General features: G+C 39.5%; 1 protein-coding gene across 1 annotated transcript in view; it reads left to right on the top strand.

The window, feature by feature from the left end:
* Positions 1-6,717: 6,717 nt before the first annotated feature.
* Positions 6,718-16,518, top strand: part of MOV10L1 (Mov10 like RISC complex RNA helicase 1) — a 31,027-nt gene continuing 21,226 nt past the window's right edge. The window contains exons 1-7 of the mRNA XM_055711991.1: positions 6,718-6,843; positions 9,325-9,481; positions 9,892-10,004; positions 10,840-11,030; positions 13,107-13,247; positions 14,002-14,240; positions 14,374-14,569. Coding sequence (XP_055567966.1) covers positions 6,718-6,843; positions 9,325-9,481; positions 9,892-10,004; positions 10,840-11,030; positions 13,107-13,247; positions 14,002-14,240; positions 14,374-14,569 — 1,163 coding nt within the window. The remainder of the gene's footprint in view (positions 6,844-9,324; positions 9,482-9,891; positions 10,005-10,839; positions 11,031-13,106; positions 13,248-14,001; positions 14,241-14,373; positions 14,570-16,518) is intronic.

The following is a 16,518-nucleotide window of genomic DNA, read 5'->3' as shown; positions in this document are numbered from 1 at the left end:
GGCATCGCCTTTAAAGTATGCCAGAAAAACTTTACAACAGCACTACTGCTCAATTTGTATGGACTGTAGATTTTGCTCTTGTTATAACATCAGCCGATACTGAAAGAATATTAAAATGTTACAGTTGTTTTAATAGACTGAAACATGGAAATTAATACACCATACACACAGTAGATATAGCTGTAAACTGTTAGAAAAATGAGGGGAAAGAGACTGTGTAACCACACAAAACTGTCTGAATTAATTAAGCCCATGTGTTTCTCTTCACAGAAGAAACACTATGCAAGTATTTCCATTATCCGTCACTTTTCAGAGACTATGGTTTAATGGAAAATGGGTAATATGTTACGTTACGTGTTTCATAATGAATGCTATGTACTGGTTTGCTCTAACACAAATTACCACAGAAATAAAAAAGGACCATATTTTATGCCTTCTGACCAATTAGGGAGATCAACTTATTTCTTACATTAAATTGGTGAGATATTCAGGTATTTACCTGATGTAATCTCTTTGAATAAAAAGACTTTATGAAGTCCTGCACCACTGAACAGAGCAGGGTTCAAATCCTAGAAATTTTTTTCACAATTCCAAGTGTTTCAGCCTGTTTTCAGTATTGTACCTGAAAGTTCCCTCTCTCGAGCATCACACTACAGTGTTTTCTCTCATTATGGTGAATTTCCTTCTGCCCCCTTTCCTGTGCAGTTCTCATATTTGCCATTCTCCTTTTTGCACTGAGGTTTACCACACAGTTAATCTATCCTCTGCATTTGGCATCACTATCAACAAAAAACACTTAAACTTCACAGTGCAGATTGTACTCTAAAAGTCATTCTGTGTATACACAACCTCAAGGCAAGATCTGGTAACCAGAGCCCAAGTCACAGGCCAAGACCTTAAAATGCTAGGTAAGGTACAAAGGTGCTGTACAAAGAGATTCCTCCTAATTCTAAAGACTGCATAGGAAACCTACACAAAGACTGCAGGAAAAATAACAATACCAACAGAACATTAGAGACTTCTGAAAAGGATTAATAAATGAAGCATTTTTATGCTCGGTTAGGGTTAGGCCAAAAGCGGTCAAGGAATAACAATCAAATCAAGTCATGACAGCCTATGAAGTATTACTTGCTTCCACCATTGAAATGACCTCTGAACTTGTTCAGCTTGTTCAACTGAAGCAGCTACAGCAAATAATAGGTCATTTCCCAGGGCTGTGCCACGCGAGCATCCTCCAAAACAACCACAAAAGATAAAAAAACAGATTGACAATTATAACTCATCTCCCAAGGGACAATATGATAACAAGGTACATAAACTTGTCATAGTCCTGCTTTTCTATCAGTAATTAATAAAAAAGCATTCTGTCCTGGACCAGTTTACTTAGCACTGAATCCAGGCTGATGCCCATGTTCCCAAATCTAAACACAAAAATATACAGCACCTGAAGCTTTGATGAAATTTGTTTCAATTGACCAAGCCTTCCTTTTGCTGATTATTTTTTATTAGCTACACTACCTATGCATTCTTTCACACAATATTTAATTACACTATTTTAGCTCATTACCTGTATTCCTTGTTCAGTATTTTCAGCTCTTTTAAAATCAGCTCTTCGAAATACTTTGTTTCTCTGGAGCTGATTCCTCAGTCCTTGTTTCCCAGCTCATGTCTTGGGACATGTACTGAACCAACAGCAAAATGTAGGCCCAATAGCTTCAAAGAGCTCCTCTAGCATAATATACGCTTCTTCTGACTTAGATCTTCATCGTAAGAGTTTAAACAGGTTTGATCAGTACAAATATAAAACACTTCTAGTTTCACGGATGTCATAAACACAGCATTTTAAAGGACATCCAGATTGAATATCAGTCTTTTCTGCCTAGGCCAAAGCCTGGGAAGCCTCTTACAAACCACAGGATCTTCAGACAGGAATTTATGCATGTATAACTAATCCCCTCCTCCAAAAAAACAGATTTCTTCACCTCTCATATTTTTGCCAACCAACACTCCTCTGCCTGCACTCCACAGAAATCTCAGTGAAAGAAAATGGTGGTTAAAATGCTTTAAATCAATGTATCTAAAGGGGAGGCTGTCACCTCCTCAGCACTTTTCTAAAAAGATCAGTGACTGCAAACACGCATATACGTTTCTCTTCCCAGTAGCATCACCTCAGTTACTTCAGAGCAAGACATTGGAACCTGTGCGTAATTACTAGCAACCAGAATTTCTTCTGGTCTAGAAACTGTACAGAACCCTATAGAAGTGTTAAACAACCTGCAATACACCCCTAGCCCTTCTTTGCCTAAATAATGGAGAGCTAACCATACAAGTAGAAAATAAAAGGTTGCCAAAGTGCTACTCTGGTCTTAGAATCTAATCACAGACAATGCTGCTTCTCTATAACAGTCATAGTTTCTCAGAGAAGCATACACTGCTCTGCCCAGTTTCCTGAAAACATCTGTGTTATGCAGTCATTCCCAGTGAAATTACTGGGATGCTGAACACATCAACTCAAAAACTATGCTTTATTTGTTTGGGGGTTTTATTTATTTGTTTGTTTTATTTATTTATTATTATTTGTTAAACAATTTAAAGGGGGCTTATACAAGATACCAAAAGTACATTGCATGAAGAGAAATGGTAAAAATATCAACTATGGAAATGATATGCAAGTCAGCAACATTTTATTTCCTCTAGATTCACAACAGTTCCTCCATTGAGACAAAAATACTTTTTGTTTCTTTTAAGCAAGTTTATAACGTTCTAGAGCTTATTCTATCATTTTGAAACTAGCTGCTACTGAGATCATAGTGATTCAACAACATGCAACGTGTACATGCATGCCCTCCCACACACCGCATTTTACCATGCTGGATGGACTCCGAGTCCGACTTGGATTGCCAGTGCCACACAAGCACAGAGCCCTCGGCCCAGCTGAGATGGCAGCCTGCTGGTGGGTTTTGCCTGCTCAGGACCCCTCGCTTACAGAAACCCATAAAACCTGCCATGCACTACAACCACAATTCCAAACAGCATCACCAGCAAGCAGCAGGTTGCACGCACCGCGCTACTTTTAAGCTTTTCGTGTTAACCACACTGCACACCGCCTTTAACACCTCCTCAGCCCCCGCCACGAGACCCTCCTGAGGGAGGCCCTCTCACCCTCACTTCTGCCAACAGCCTACGACTCCCGAGGGGCCTGTGCCGCCTGCCGTGACAAGACAGCGCACCCTCGAACGGGGGAGCGGGGGTGGCACCCCGCGCCCCTCCCCGGCTCCAAGGGAGGCAGTCCCCCGTGCCGGGGGCCGAGGCGCCGCGGAGGGCGGCCCCCTCGCGGCGGGGCGGGCTAGGCGGGAACGCGGCCCCGGGCAGGCGGGGACAGAAGGCGCGAGGCCACGGGGACATTGGGCAGCGGCCAAGCGCGGATCAGCGCCAGGTGACGTCACGATGCGTCACGCTCCGGCCCCGCCCTCCAGCCCGCGCGGTAGCCGCGCCTCGCCCTCGCCCCAGGGCGCGCGGCGTGGCCTCTTTCACGTGACCAAGAGCGAGCAGCGTGATTGGCCGGCGGCGTCGCGGCGTCTTGAAGAGCGGCTGTAGGAGAGGGCCCCGGGAAGGGGGAAGTTTGGTGAGGGGTGGCCGGCGCTCCGGAGGCTTTGGTGTGGGGTGCTTAACGCTCGGGGATGCTCAGCCTCTTTTCTAAGGTGCTCTCCTACTTCTGGAGACGTGCAGATGACGAGGAAGGAGGTGAAAGATGGGCAGCCTCAGGTAGGCGTTCCTGGGCCCGTTGTGGGATTGCAGGGCCTGATGCAGGGCCTCTGTGCAGCTTCAGAGCCTTGAAGGCATTGGGGGTCTTGTCCCTTGTATGAGTGGCACTGAGTGAAGAGCTGTTTCCTTATGAAAAAAAAATCACGAAAAGAAGATAAATTTTTGACTACAGAGCATGTGGGAGTATTCCTAGCAGTAACTTTTTTTGCCATGTTCCCTGAGTAGGACAGGTTACTGTTGTTGCTTAGAGCATGGAGTGAGGTGTAAGAGGAGTGTTGGTGTTGTGGTGGTGGGTGATGGATGGTTTGGGCTTCTTCTTGTACTACTGTATTAACAAATAAACCTTGTTCGTTTTTCTTGGGCTGTAGAATGAAAATGATGGTGTAGCTTTGATTTTTGAGGCTCCAAAATGGTGTACGTTTAAGATGCTTTTAGTAGCATTATTCAATGTAGCAAAAAGTGCCTTTTCATGTTTATGAAGACAGAGAAAAAGGATTTCTTACTGTATTAATGGTCTTGATTATGAGTGTAGCTAGTAATACGTTAGAAATCTAAACTAGCATGCTTCAGTCCGGCTTTAAGCTGGAAGTTGTAGTTCTGTTCAGTGGTAGTTTGTGTGATACATAAGCAGATACTACTTCTAATCCAAAAGACTTTAAACTCCTAGGTCAACAGAGAAACAGCACCACATCTCAGTTCAAAAGTGTATTAACTATAATGTTATGTAAACAAATTTGAAGAATTAATTGGTATATCTTCTTTACTTTTTTCCTGCTTTTTTGGTATTGAATTCTTAAATGTGTTGGATACCCCATGCAAACAATGCTGAGAGCTTTCTTTTGCTATAGTAAATATTGAAAGTAGTTGTTGGCCCCAAGCTTTTGGGAGAAGCTGTTTAGCTTGCAGGTGTTACTTTATCTCAAGTTTTTCAAGGTGTTTACATATATATATGCAGATGCTGGATTCTGCACCTAATATGAGGTGGTCCTGGCCTGGCTGAACAGAGAGCTTTGGCTGGAACTCAGGGAAACAAACAAACAAAAAAAAGTTATGACCTTTGGAAGAAGGGACAGACAACTCAGAAGGACTACAAGGATGTCATTAGGTTATGCAGGGAGAAAATTGGAACGGCCAAAGCCCAACTAGAACTTAATCTGGCTACTGCCTTAAAAAAAGTTAAAAATGATTCTATAAATACATAGCTAGCAACAAAAGGAGGACTAAGGAGTATCTCCGTCCTTTATTGCATGCAGAAGGAAACATACTGATAAAGGCTTAGGTACTTAAAGACTGAGGCAAAGAAGGCATTAACAGGAAGACCAGCTGTTCTGTGGGTACCCAGCCCCATAAGCTGGAAGACAGGGATGGGGAGCAGAATGAAGCCCCCGTAATCTAAGGGGAGATGGTCAGCAACCTGCCACACCACTTAGACACACATAAGTCTCTGGGGCCAGGTGGGATCCACCCAAGGGTACTGAGAGAGCTGGCAGAAGTCCTCACCAAGCCACCTTCAACCATTTATCAGCAGTTATGGCTAGCTGGGGAGGTCCCAGTTGACTGGAGGTTAGCGAATGTGACACCCGTCTACAAGAAGGGCCAGGAGGAGTATCCAGGGAGCTATAGGGCTGTCAGTCTGACCTTGGTGCTGGGGAAGGTTATGGAGCAGACCATCCGGAGTGCCATCACGTGGCACGTACAGGTCAACCAGGTGATGAGGCCCAGTCAGCATGGGTTCATGAAAGATTGCATATTGGGAGAAATTTCTTTACTGAAAGGGTTGTCAAGCATTGGAGCAGGCTGCCCAGGGAAGTGATTGAGTCACCATCCCTGGAGGTATTATAAAGACATGTAGATGTCTTGCCAGTGTTAGGTTAACATTTTGACTCAATAATCTTAAAGGTCTTTTCCAACATAAATGATTCTGTGATTCTGTGTTTATATGTACAAACTGGGGGACGAGAGACTAGACAGCAGCCTTGAAAAGAGATCTGTGGGTTTGGGTTGATGGCAAGTCGAATATAAGCCAAGAGTGTGCCCTGGCAGCCAAAAGGGCCAACCACACCCTGGGGTGCATCAGGCACAGCATAGTTAGCCTGTCGAGGGAGGTGATAGTCCCACTCTCCACTGGTGCAGTCCCACCTCAAATACTATGTGCAGTTTTGTTGTCAACTAAGGACATCAAACTATTAGAGTCTGTCCAGAGGAGGGTTACCAAGATGGTGAAGGGTCTCGAGGGCAGGACTCAGAAGGAGCAGCTGAGATCACTTGGCTTGTTCACCTTGGAGAAAAGAAGGCTGAGGAGTGACTTCATCACAGTCTGCAACTTCCTCAAGGGGGGAGTGGCGAGGGAGGTGCTGGTCCCCTCTCTCTGGGGACCAGCAACAGGACACAAGGAAATGGAATGAAGCTGCATCAGGGGAAGTTCAGATTGGACATTAGGAAAAGATTCTTTACTGGGAGGGTGGCCAGTGACTGGAACAGACTTCTCAGGGAAGTGGTGGTGGCGCCACACCTGTCAGAGTTTAAGGAGCATCTGGAAAATGATCTTAGTCATATGGTTTAGTTTTAGGTAGTCCTGCGAGGAGCAGGGAGTTGGTCTTAATGATCCTTATGGGTCCTCAAAATATTCTGGACTTTTCATGCAGCTTAAAGAGTGTTGGTTTTACAGTGTAGTCTGTATTTAACTAGCTTGCTTAATTGGTTGAAAGCATAACCTGCTGTAAGACTTCAAGACTTAAATGTGAAACTAATTAGTTGGCAACCGTTGGTATTTTTAATTGAACAAGAGAATGACTTTTTGGTAGAAGGGATAGCACTTTTAATAGCATTCATTACTGATTGCATAGTCATGTAAACAAGTGATTTGGTTTTATGTCAACACTTTTGGATGCAGGTGACAAAGAATTAAAAACTGTACAAGGAGTAGTGACAAGATTTTGCCATGATTATGGGATGATAGATGACGTGATAATCTTCACAAAGGATGCTGTTACAAAAAATATGCCACTGCTGGTTGGACAGGAAGTTACTGTGACTGTTGAAGAGGATAAAACATCAGGTGGCTTGAAGGCCATCAGGGTAAGAGGTGAAGACAAACAGTGGTCTCGTTTTCTCTTTAGTCTTGAGACGTTCTTTTGGAATTTACTTCAGTTTTAGACGTTCTTTTGGAAGTTACTTTAGTTTTAGCCTGCCAAATTCTACAAAATGGGAGAAACTGCCAGCCCTTCACCTAGTGGGGATAAGTTGTTTTGGTTTTTTACTATTACTACATTCCATATCCTTTAAAATATTGTTCCTTGAATACTGATTTTTCTGAATGTAAGTCCAGATGTAGTGAATATGAAACTATTGGTTTAAAGAAATTCTGATGCAATTATCTCATCATACCTAGTTCAGATCTCTGTGTTACCTTTTTTGAGTTTCAAAGTCAATTTTGTTATTGTTATATGAATAGTTAAGAACATAAAAACAGGGGCTGCAAGTTTACTTTCTTTGCGCAGAGGTGCATAAGAACATCAAGTTGCAAAACTTCTGTTGTAAAAAAATCTCCATTTTTATACCTCTCCAAGACACTAAGTTGCTGATTTCAGTACCTTTCTTGCTTAACACTTCATTTGTAAACCTACTTCAAGGTTGATTATACATTGTCACAACTTTAAACTACTGTATTTTTTTTAAAAATCATATAGGCTCAACTCTCAGGTGCCTGTGATAATCTAGCTAAGAAGCTGAGTCAAGTGGCCCTTCTCCATTTAGTTATTATGTAAATATGACTGGCGCTTCAAAGACTGACAGCAGTGCAGAAGCAGTTGATAAAGTATAGTGCAGCTAAAGCAAGCAGATACAAGCCAAGAACACGTGTTCTGTACCCAGTTAAGTACAGCACTAGATCAGTGTACTTAATCTGATAAACTCACCCTGACCAAAAGTCTGAACCAAAGCTTAAGCTGCTTGTACGGAGCAAATCACAGTGTAACTAGTTTAAAAGTTAACTTGAGATTTTTAGTAAATGGATGAACTTCCCTCAGCAGTGTTTGTTCTAGGATGATGCTTCAGCATCTGGAATGAGATCCATGTGATTAGGACAAAGCAGTTAGCCTTCGAACTGCTTTTTCTTGCTTTGTAATACATTTGTTCTTTGTGCAAATTGTGCCTCCAAGAAGTGCACCATAGAAAGGTAGTAATAGCATTTAACAAGTGTGTCTTAATATTTGTGAAAAGTGTGGCTATGAGAGGGCTGTCTTCCATCTGTGCATACTGCTCTGTAAGGGAAAGCTTGCACTGTATAGTCTTACGTCACTGTATTATTTTTTTCATATTATATACTGAGAAGATACTTTTTATTCAGAGTTTCTAGTCTTCATGTAGAAGTGAAAACTCTACAGTGAACTTTTGTTTTCTGTCCAGTTGTGGGTTTTTTAGTTACTCCCTTATCTGTGTTATTCTAGTTTTCCATTCAGTTTCTTTATTCTGATTGTGAATTCGTAAACACTTGGTTTTCGGAAGTAAGTTGTTAATTTAATGATCTAACTTGTACACTTACGCTACAGTTCATGGAAAAACTTGTCCATGGGCATTTTGTTCATTGTATTGGTTTAATTACTGCAGAGATACCTTGCACGCTTTCTTCATGCTTGCCTACGTCCTTATCCTCATAAGCCTCACAAAAGAAGAATTTGATTTTTTTTTTCCTCCTGCTTTATTGAACAGTGTAGTGTCTCTACATAACAGCTGGAGTAAACAGTTCTTGCTTAATAGTAATAAGTGCTTCTGTCCCCTGGCGTTGGCGTTGTTACTGGCCCTAGCAGACCTTGTACAGCGCAGGGAACCTCTGAAGAATGAATGTTTGAACTGCAGAGTAGAGACCCCTGAACCCGTGATGGTGGTGGCCCTTTGGGAGCGAGGAAGAGAACTTGTGGTTCTAGGAATTCTAGTAATTAAGAGCAGAGGTGGCACATCCTTGCCCTAACATAGCTGGGGGGGGGAATGGTTTGTATACTTTGACAGTTTGTAGCTTGTGTTCTGCAGAGGGCTGTTTAAGCTAGTAAACTTAGGTTTGAGGTGTTGATATGGAGAATCTCTAAGAAGCAGCTCTTTGGGGTTTTTTTTGTTCAAATTACTAAAGAATGCCTGAGGGGCAGTCTGAAATACATTCAGTGTTTATAAATAACTTGAAAACTTTTTTGTTTTGCTTTCTGAGAAAGTGATGATCTAGTTTCACTTGCGTACAATCACATTGGGGGGGGTGGGGTGTCCTCTTGTTATTATGAAGAAAAGTCTTAAGTAGACCTAAAGCAAGGAAGCATGAGTAAGATTGACAAATCAACATGTAATTATGGTAGTGTTGCAGCGCACAGCAGACTTCTTAAAAGAGAAGCAACGTATTGTTTACTACTCATTTTGTTCCTGTACAAAAATGAACAGCTACAGTGAGCATAGAATTGTCTAATAAGAAGCTTGACTTCCATAACAGTTGAAATTCTGGTATTTATTGTAGGAATATTTAAGATATAATTTGAAGTATCAGCTGTTTGAATGTTAGGGGTGTTTGTATTATAGGTCGATGCTGTCCAGAATACGTGGGGAGATTCCAACGCTACTTGTGATGCTTCTGAACTAAATATGAAAGTATTAATTGGCAATATTACCTCTGTCTCTAAGGGTGGTGGCTATATTAATAAGAATACTTTTTTTGCAATGGAAAATGTTTGTGAAGGTAAGGACTTTCTTGTTTGTTCTTCCTTAATTATTTTTTTTAATATCTACAATAGAAATATCTTCTGATAAACTTGCAGTCAGTGTCCCAAGTTCTGATAGAGTGTATGTTGTGAAACAAACAGGTATTTAGGTGAAGAAAGCTACCTGTTCATTTCTACTGAGCATAACTGGCATGCAGTCATGTAATCTTAAATTATATGTAAGCAAGTGTATTTTTCCACCAGCATTTCTTACATAGTTTGTCATAACCTGTTAGAGGAGGAACTGCAGAGAAGTTTGAACTCTGTGGATCTCAGTAATGCATTGTTCTGGATGGTCATTTTATTTAACTATAAACTAGTTCTGTATGGGAGTAATGCAGATGTCATTGGTAGCAATTAAACTTGAGAAATGCTCTGTTTTACATAGGTTTCAAACCTTTTGAAGGTGACTGGGTGCAAGCAAAATATTTTATTAACTCGACAACATGGAACAGTGAAGCAGTTGCTGTTAAGCCTTTGAGATACAAGCAAGTAGACAAGGTAAGTGTTCTACGTGTTGTTTTTTGGCAAGAAGAATCTTGTGTGAAGTAGGGTTTTGAAGGTGGTTTTAAGTTGGTAGTATTGGTAGATCTTTATAATGCGTCTTTAAAAGATAAAACATATAAACTCATCCATTTATAGGATTATTTCAAAAATTACAAAGCTTTTTGAAAAAAAACTTTTTGGTTAGAACAGGAAGAGCAACTTACTACTGGCTATCAATCGTTGATTGGGATGCTTACTGTTGGTTTAGTTACATTAATTATGATGAGGATGTGTGGATTTTCAGTCTTTTTTTGAGAAGTAATTGGAATTTAAATTATTTAATTTATCCAAGTTTGGCTTAAAACAACCATTTTCCTTTTTTTTTTTATTTTACTGAAAATGTTTGTTCCCTCTGCTAATACATAGATTAGGTTTATGGTTATTGTATTTGCCTTAACTGTGCATACTGAATGAACTGTACATATTTGCATGTCAAACAACAAAAATTTCTTCTCGTGTAACTGCTAATATTGAAGTCCATGATAAGTTGGTAAGTCACAAGATGGGTATCATGATTAAATCAAATGTACATATTGTAGTATGCACTTGTGTAGAACGTGATGCTTATCTGAGGTATTTGTGTTTCTTTGCACTTCTAAATTTAAAAACAAGCACAATGATTCTAGGTTAGAGCTGTATGTTATGTGTATATGTTACGAATAACTGAAACTTCAGAATTCATCTCTGTTAATGCTAGAATGATTGTTGCAGGAAAAAGCTATGCAATACTAGTATGCCTGTTAGCTTAAGCAGATAACATGAAGTAACACTGAATAACAAACTGTTACAGGTTCGCATTTCCAGCATCTGTGGAAGAAGTGGTACAATAGATGACAGTATATTTTTCACTTTGGATTCATTGAGACTTCCTGATGGCTATTGGCCTTGTAGACATGATCTAGTGAATGTGGTTGTGGTGGAGAGCAATCGGTCCTATTATCTTTGGAGAGCTCTCTGTTTGGTACCAGTCAGCTGGGATCGGTAATATTTGTTCTTTCATTCTCTTTTCATTTAACAACTAGAGATGAATTGTAATTATGCAGCATAATTTTTTTGCATCTGTTAAGCAAGAAACACTGTCAATTCTTCACTGGTTGTCTAGAAGTCATCATAGACCATTGGGAAGATCAGCCTGATAGGATTTGGCCCTTGCTTTTTCTTCCTGTCTAGAAGGTGGGGACATCTGTGCTTACTCAAGAAGCAAAACTAGTAGCCACTGAGCTCAGGGATATTGCTAGGCAAGGAAGGAATATTGCCTAGTTTTGTTAGTAAAATGCCAAGCTCACTCTCTGACCTTGTTTTTTCTCTAATCTATGTTCTTCTTGCAAGGATCTTACTGTTTGAAAACCATTCTTTGCAAAACTGATGTGAAATGGAAGTTTAATCTATTTTGCTTACGTTGTAGTGATTCTTCAGATGTCTCTCCTAAATGGAATAGTTTAATGATCTGACTAATAGAGATTCATTGGGCTTGCAAATACCAAAGGGAGGGAGAGGTTCTGCAGGTACTTTAGATGGCATATGTGATGTGAGGTGGATCTGGCCAGACTGCAGTAAAGGTTGGAAAAGTAGATGATCAGGGTGGAGAAGCAGCAGCAAAAATTTGTGAAATAAGCAACTACGCAAGTGTAGAATAGGCAACACTAGTCAGTAGCAGTTCTTCAGCAATGATAGTTTGACTTATGAGTTACTGTCTTGTGAAAAACACAAATACTGCCCAAATGTGTATAAATAGGGCTATTTCATGTAAAATCTTTCACTCCCAGTGCTAACAAGGACTTGGTAATCTGATTCTGCAAGCCAAAAATAAACTGCTGGCCAATTGGCAAGTCCAAACGAGAGCAAAACCAACATTTTGATACCTCTCATTCATAGTCTTTGGGAAAACTTGCCTTGTTCAATCTCTAGGAAATATAGCTAAGGGTGGTACATGTGTTTTCGGAGGAACTGTGAAGAATGGGATAAGATGTTTTCACTGGAAATAACAGATATAATAGGTTTAAATTGTACCTGGATGAAGCTTCATCACTTGGCACAATAGTACAACTCACTGATTTCTTTCAGGTGAACGTAACTTTAATGATGGATTTTAAACAGAAAATTATTACTAAACCCAAGTTACAAAAGTAGACCTATAGGGTTGATTTCTCAGTTTTCGTGTATTTCCTACCATATCAAAAAATTGAAGCAGCTTAAGCTGCAGTGGGAGACATCTAGTGGGCTTTGCTAGTAAATTGATGTAGCTAATAAAGAACAGATGCAGTCATTTTTTACTTTATTGGATAACTAAGGATCACTTAGGGTGTGTAAATATTGGTGAGATTATTAAAGTATTTCCAAGTTAATTTTGTGCCATTTTATCTAACTGAATAGTTTTAGCTGTAGCATAGAAACAATTGTTCAAATGATTTCTACAGGTAGATGACACTGTGAGGTTAGAGTGGTGGTCACTGTCTCAGAGCGAAGAGCATGTGACTTTGGTTTCATAGGCATTTTTCGTAAGTAGTATGTGTGATAGTTTTTAAGGGTGTTTTTTGTTTTTCAGCCTTTTTTAAACTAAATCTTCAGTTTGCTACTTTCAGATTGTAGCAGTAAGCAGAAGACATAAGTGCTTGGAGTACCTGTTAAATATTTCCAGTGTAGTTATTTTATCTCTTAAACCCCAGTGTTAATCAGGGCTCTTGCTAAGAAGCTGCTCTTTGTTGTGTCTTGGTTAAGCTCCCAAAGAGATCTGCAACAGCTTCAGTCACCATTTGATTCAGCTCTTCAGCAAAGATTAGCTAGCTTCTTAATCATTTTAGTCTTGTATCCAAAGTTTTATGCTGGTTTATTTTGCTGTTGACAAGAGACTTGTGGTTTTTAACTTACTGCTTAAATTAGTAAAGGTAATTGATTGTCTTGGAACTATAAGTAGCTGAGAAAGTGAACCCTCTCACCTGCTTCTTCCTAAATAGCATGACTATTTTGGTATAGTGATTCTTAAGCTTATGCTGAATCAAAGATATTTGCTGAATCTTATCTGCGTTTCAAAATTGCTAATGAAAATTATTTTTACAGACAGTCTCACTCTAATGGAGTCAATCTGAATGAGCCTTATGAAGACTTAATAAGAGACAAAGGAGGGTTGGAAGTATCAAGAATGACTAATTTTGGAACTCTGAAGCAGGGGGAATCTAAAAGAATAATTCTTTGGATAGAGTAAGCCTTTCTGATTGTTCTAAGCTTGCTTTCTTATCATTACTCCATAGTTTGTAAACCTGTCTTTCATACGGAAGCCCCTCATTGTTGAGCCTTGTGGTTCATGGTCTTCAAGTGACCGTCAAATACTATGGAATTACAGAGAATTTCATATCGAATTTAATGTCTTTAGGATAGTCTTTTTGTTGAGTATCTATCTTAAAGATAGTGGTTTGAGACTCCCCAGTCCTATGTCTCTTTTCAGTCCTAGTATAATCCTTTCTGAAATGAGGATTAAAGGAAACGCTTTTACTTGTAAGTGTGTTTAATTTAAACTGCAGATACACTGTCATCTTCAAAATCTTAGAAAAAAGAGGACTATTGCATGCTCATGTATTAAAAGTTTTCTGGTTGGTTTTTTTTCACATCTGGGCACAGAGGCTCAAATGAAGTCACACCTGAATACCCTCTATTCATTGCTATGTCTCTTTCCTAAGAGTTAGTTACCCAATGATAAATTTTAAGTTACCACAGCTTTTTTTATACGTAGTATTTCTGTATGCTGCATATGGTGGTTGATAATGGCCTAGTACATTTAGCAGATGTTCTAGTCCTCATGAGTTAGAAGCAACAGTGCAACTTTCTGATAGTGGTTATGAAATAATGGTGAGCTAACCTGCTACAGACAGTTGTATTTGACTTCAGGTAGAATTAAGCTTCCCAAAAATATTAACTATGCATTTAATTATGTGCTTAATTACATAACTACTTCTAGGAATAAAGGGAGTGTATCACAGTCGTTAATCAGCTGCAGATTGGCTGGATGGGTGAAAGACAAGCAATTCAGTTTCCAAATTCCTCAAAAATGTGAGAACAGTCCAGAAGCACATCTGTCATCTTTTCCTATAAACCAAGACGACCTCTCAAAAGCTGCAATTAATTCATGTAATGACAATGGAGGAACAACATACAAGCCATTGAATAATACATCCATTACAAAGCATAGAGTTCCAGGTACAGTGAAATGTTAACATTTGAATGCTGAGTGTTATCTCCTCAAAAGACCTGTAAGTTTGTTTGAGTAGACTTGCCTATGCTAGTGATAGCAGTTGTGGTAACAGAATTTATTATAATGTGTTTACTGCAGAAGGAATCAATTCTCAGGATACAAATTTATCAAGGATGAAAGAGAACTTTTCCTTGGTGAAAAATGAAGATCCACATAATGCAGAAGATGAGCAAAGGGAAGATGTGAAACAACCAATAAAGCATGTCAATATTGCTGAAGAAATCTGCATACCACCAGGTGGAAAAACATTCATAGTGATCATATGCACAGCTGTGTGAGTATTTCTATTGGTTCTGAGCAATACAATGGAAACGAGTCATAAAAATTGATGTAATAGTTCCCTTATTCTGGGCACAGTTCTGCAGTGTTTTATTTTTTTGTGTAGGCTAAAGTAAACCAGTATATATTGGAATTTGAAAATAGTTAGCATTTTGATGCTTGATTCTGATTTTTGTTGAAAGAACACGGTAGTAGTAAATGAAGAAATATAGCGGGAGTAGATAACTTCTGTAAAATGAACACAGTAAGGTGAAGATAATGCCTACGGGTGATTACATTCCTTTCAGGAAACCTATTGCTCCATGAGCACTAGAGCTAATGTAGATTTCCTGGGAATTTTTATGTTATATCTGACAGGTTTCTTCCAGTCTTGGTATCCTGACATCATGTTCATATTGCTACATGCCTTCATCTCAAGCTTTGCTGCCCTGTGATATTAAATGCAGGTTATGTATGCTTAAATAAAACTTTTTGACTTGATGGTGTAATTTATAGTGCAGTTGGTTTGCAGATCTTAGAAGACCCTTGAAAAACAAAAGTACTTTGCTATAAAAAATATTTCATGGATTTAGTTAAGAACAAAAAGTGGCTTTGTGTGAGCTCTTTCAGAATTCAAGTAGGAACCTCATGCTGGAAAGCTTACTTTCATATTCTTTTCACTTACTTCCCGCTGTAGCTCTACAAATGTTGTGTACCACAACCGCTGATTCTTGTGATCATAATTTAAGAGCTGGACAGGGGAAAACAAGATCAAATGGTTTCATTCATCAAAGTAACACTGCATTAACTTTCACACTACTTCTGTTACCATTTTAAATAGTGAGGCAAGGCGTAGAAATTTTCATAGGGGGATGATTTAGCTGCAAATTGAAAGGTAAGTGGCAGGCATGGGTTGCCTTTGTGGAGAAGTACGTAGAAAGAACAATTCATATTTCACTGTAGATCTATAAGTGCCTTAAAATCTGAGAATCTTGTAATAATACAGAACAATCCACACAGAACTGCATGGGACACTGCAGCATGAAGGTAACAAGTGCTGGCTGGCCACTTAAGAGACCACAGAAACTGAAAATTCAGACCGTAAATCTGGACAATTTATAGTGTCTCACTGAATTTGTATATCAGAGAAAACCAGGCTATAGCTTTAATCTGAGCAGATAGTGTTAGTTGGCAGGAAAAAGTATTACTCCTGCCAAAGAGAAAGTAAGCTGGAGTCCTTCTGGGATGCTTTTGTTTCAGGCACATAATAACAGTGTTGGACTATGTAGTTAGTGCTGAGGAGAGAATTGGGCTCTAGGTAGCGCTGGGATGAGTTCTTCAAGGGATTTTTAGAGCAGATGGTGTATGTTAGATCTTTTGTCTTAAGTTCTGTAGAAACCAGTCTGAAGAAAATGTTCCCTCTGATTTTATTCCTCCCTCCCCGCCCCCCCCCCCTTGTCACTCCCCAAGCACAGCTTACAAATATGAAGTGCATTTTTCAGAAATAAAGGCTCTTTCCTTCTTTCTCCACTTGATGTGCTTACAGTTAGGATTCAGTTCTGGGTATGCTTAAGCAAGGTGGAGCTTTTGCTCCAACAAAGCTGTTGCTGCAAACAGTGAAGGGCTATGCTTCATGTTCCTCTGGAAGTATTTGGCTCATCTTTTTCAGTGAGAGTAATTCAAAGATGTTCCTTGTGACGGAAGTATTAATTCTGTACCTCGTATGCTGAGGGGAGGGATTTTGCTCTTTATCCACACTTTTGATGAAATTAGGGTTTTGAGATTTTTACTTCTTTTTTATTATTTTATTATTATTTATGATACCCTGATTGAACCACGATGGGGACTAAGTGTGAGGAATTAATTTAGTAGTTTTCACGTTACTGAAATGAGAACCTACACTTTTATTTTAAAATATACTTAACGACTGGGGAAAATGAAGTATGAACATGATGGTTTTAAGAA

This window comes from Falco cherrug, chromosome 5 (assembly GCF_023634085.1).
Source record: "Falco cherrug isolate bFalChe1 chromosome 5, bFalChe1.pri, whole genome shotgun sequence".
Classification (NCBI taxonomy): Eukaryota; Metazoa; Chordata; class Aves; order Falconiformes; family Falconidae; genus Falco; species Falco cherrug.
This window is presented reverse-complemented; position numbering and strand designations above follow the sequence as displayed.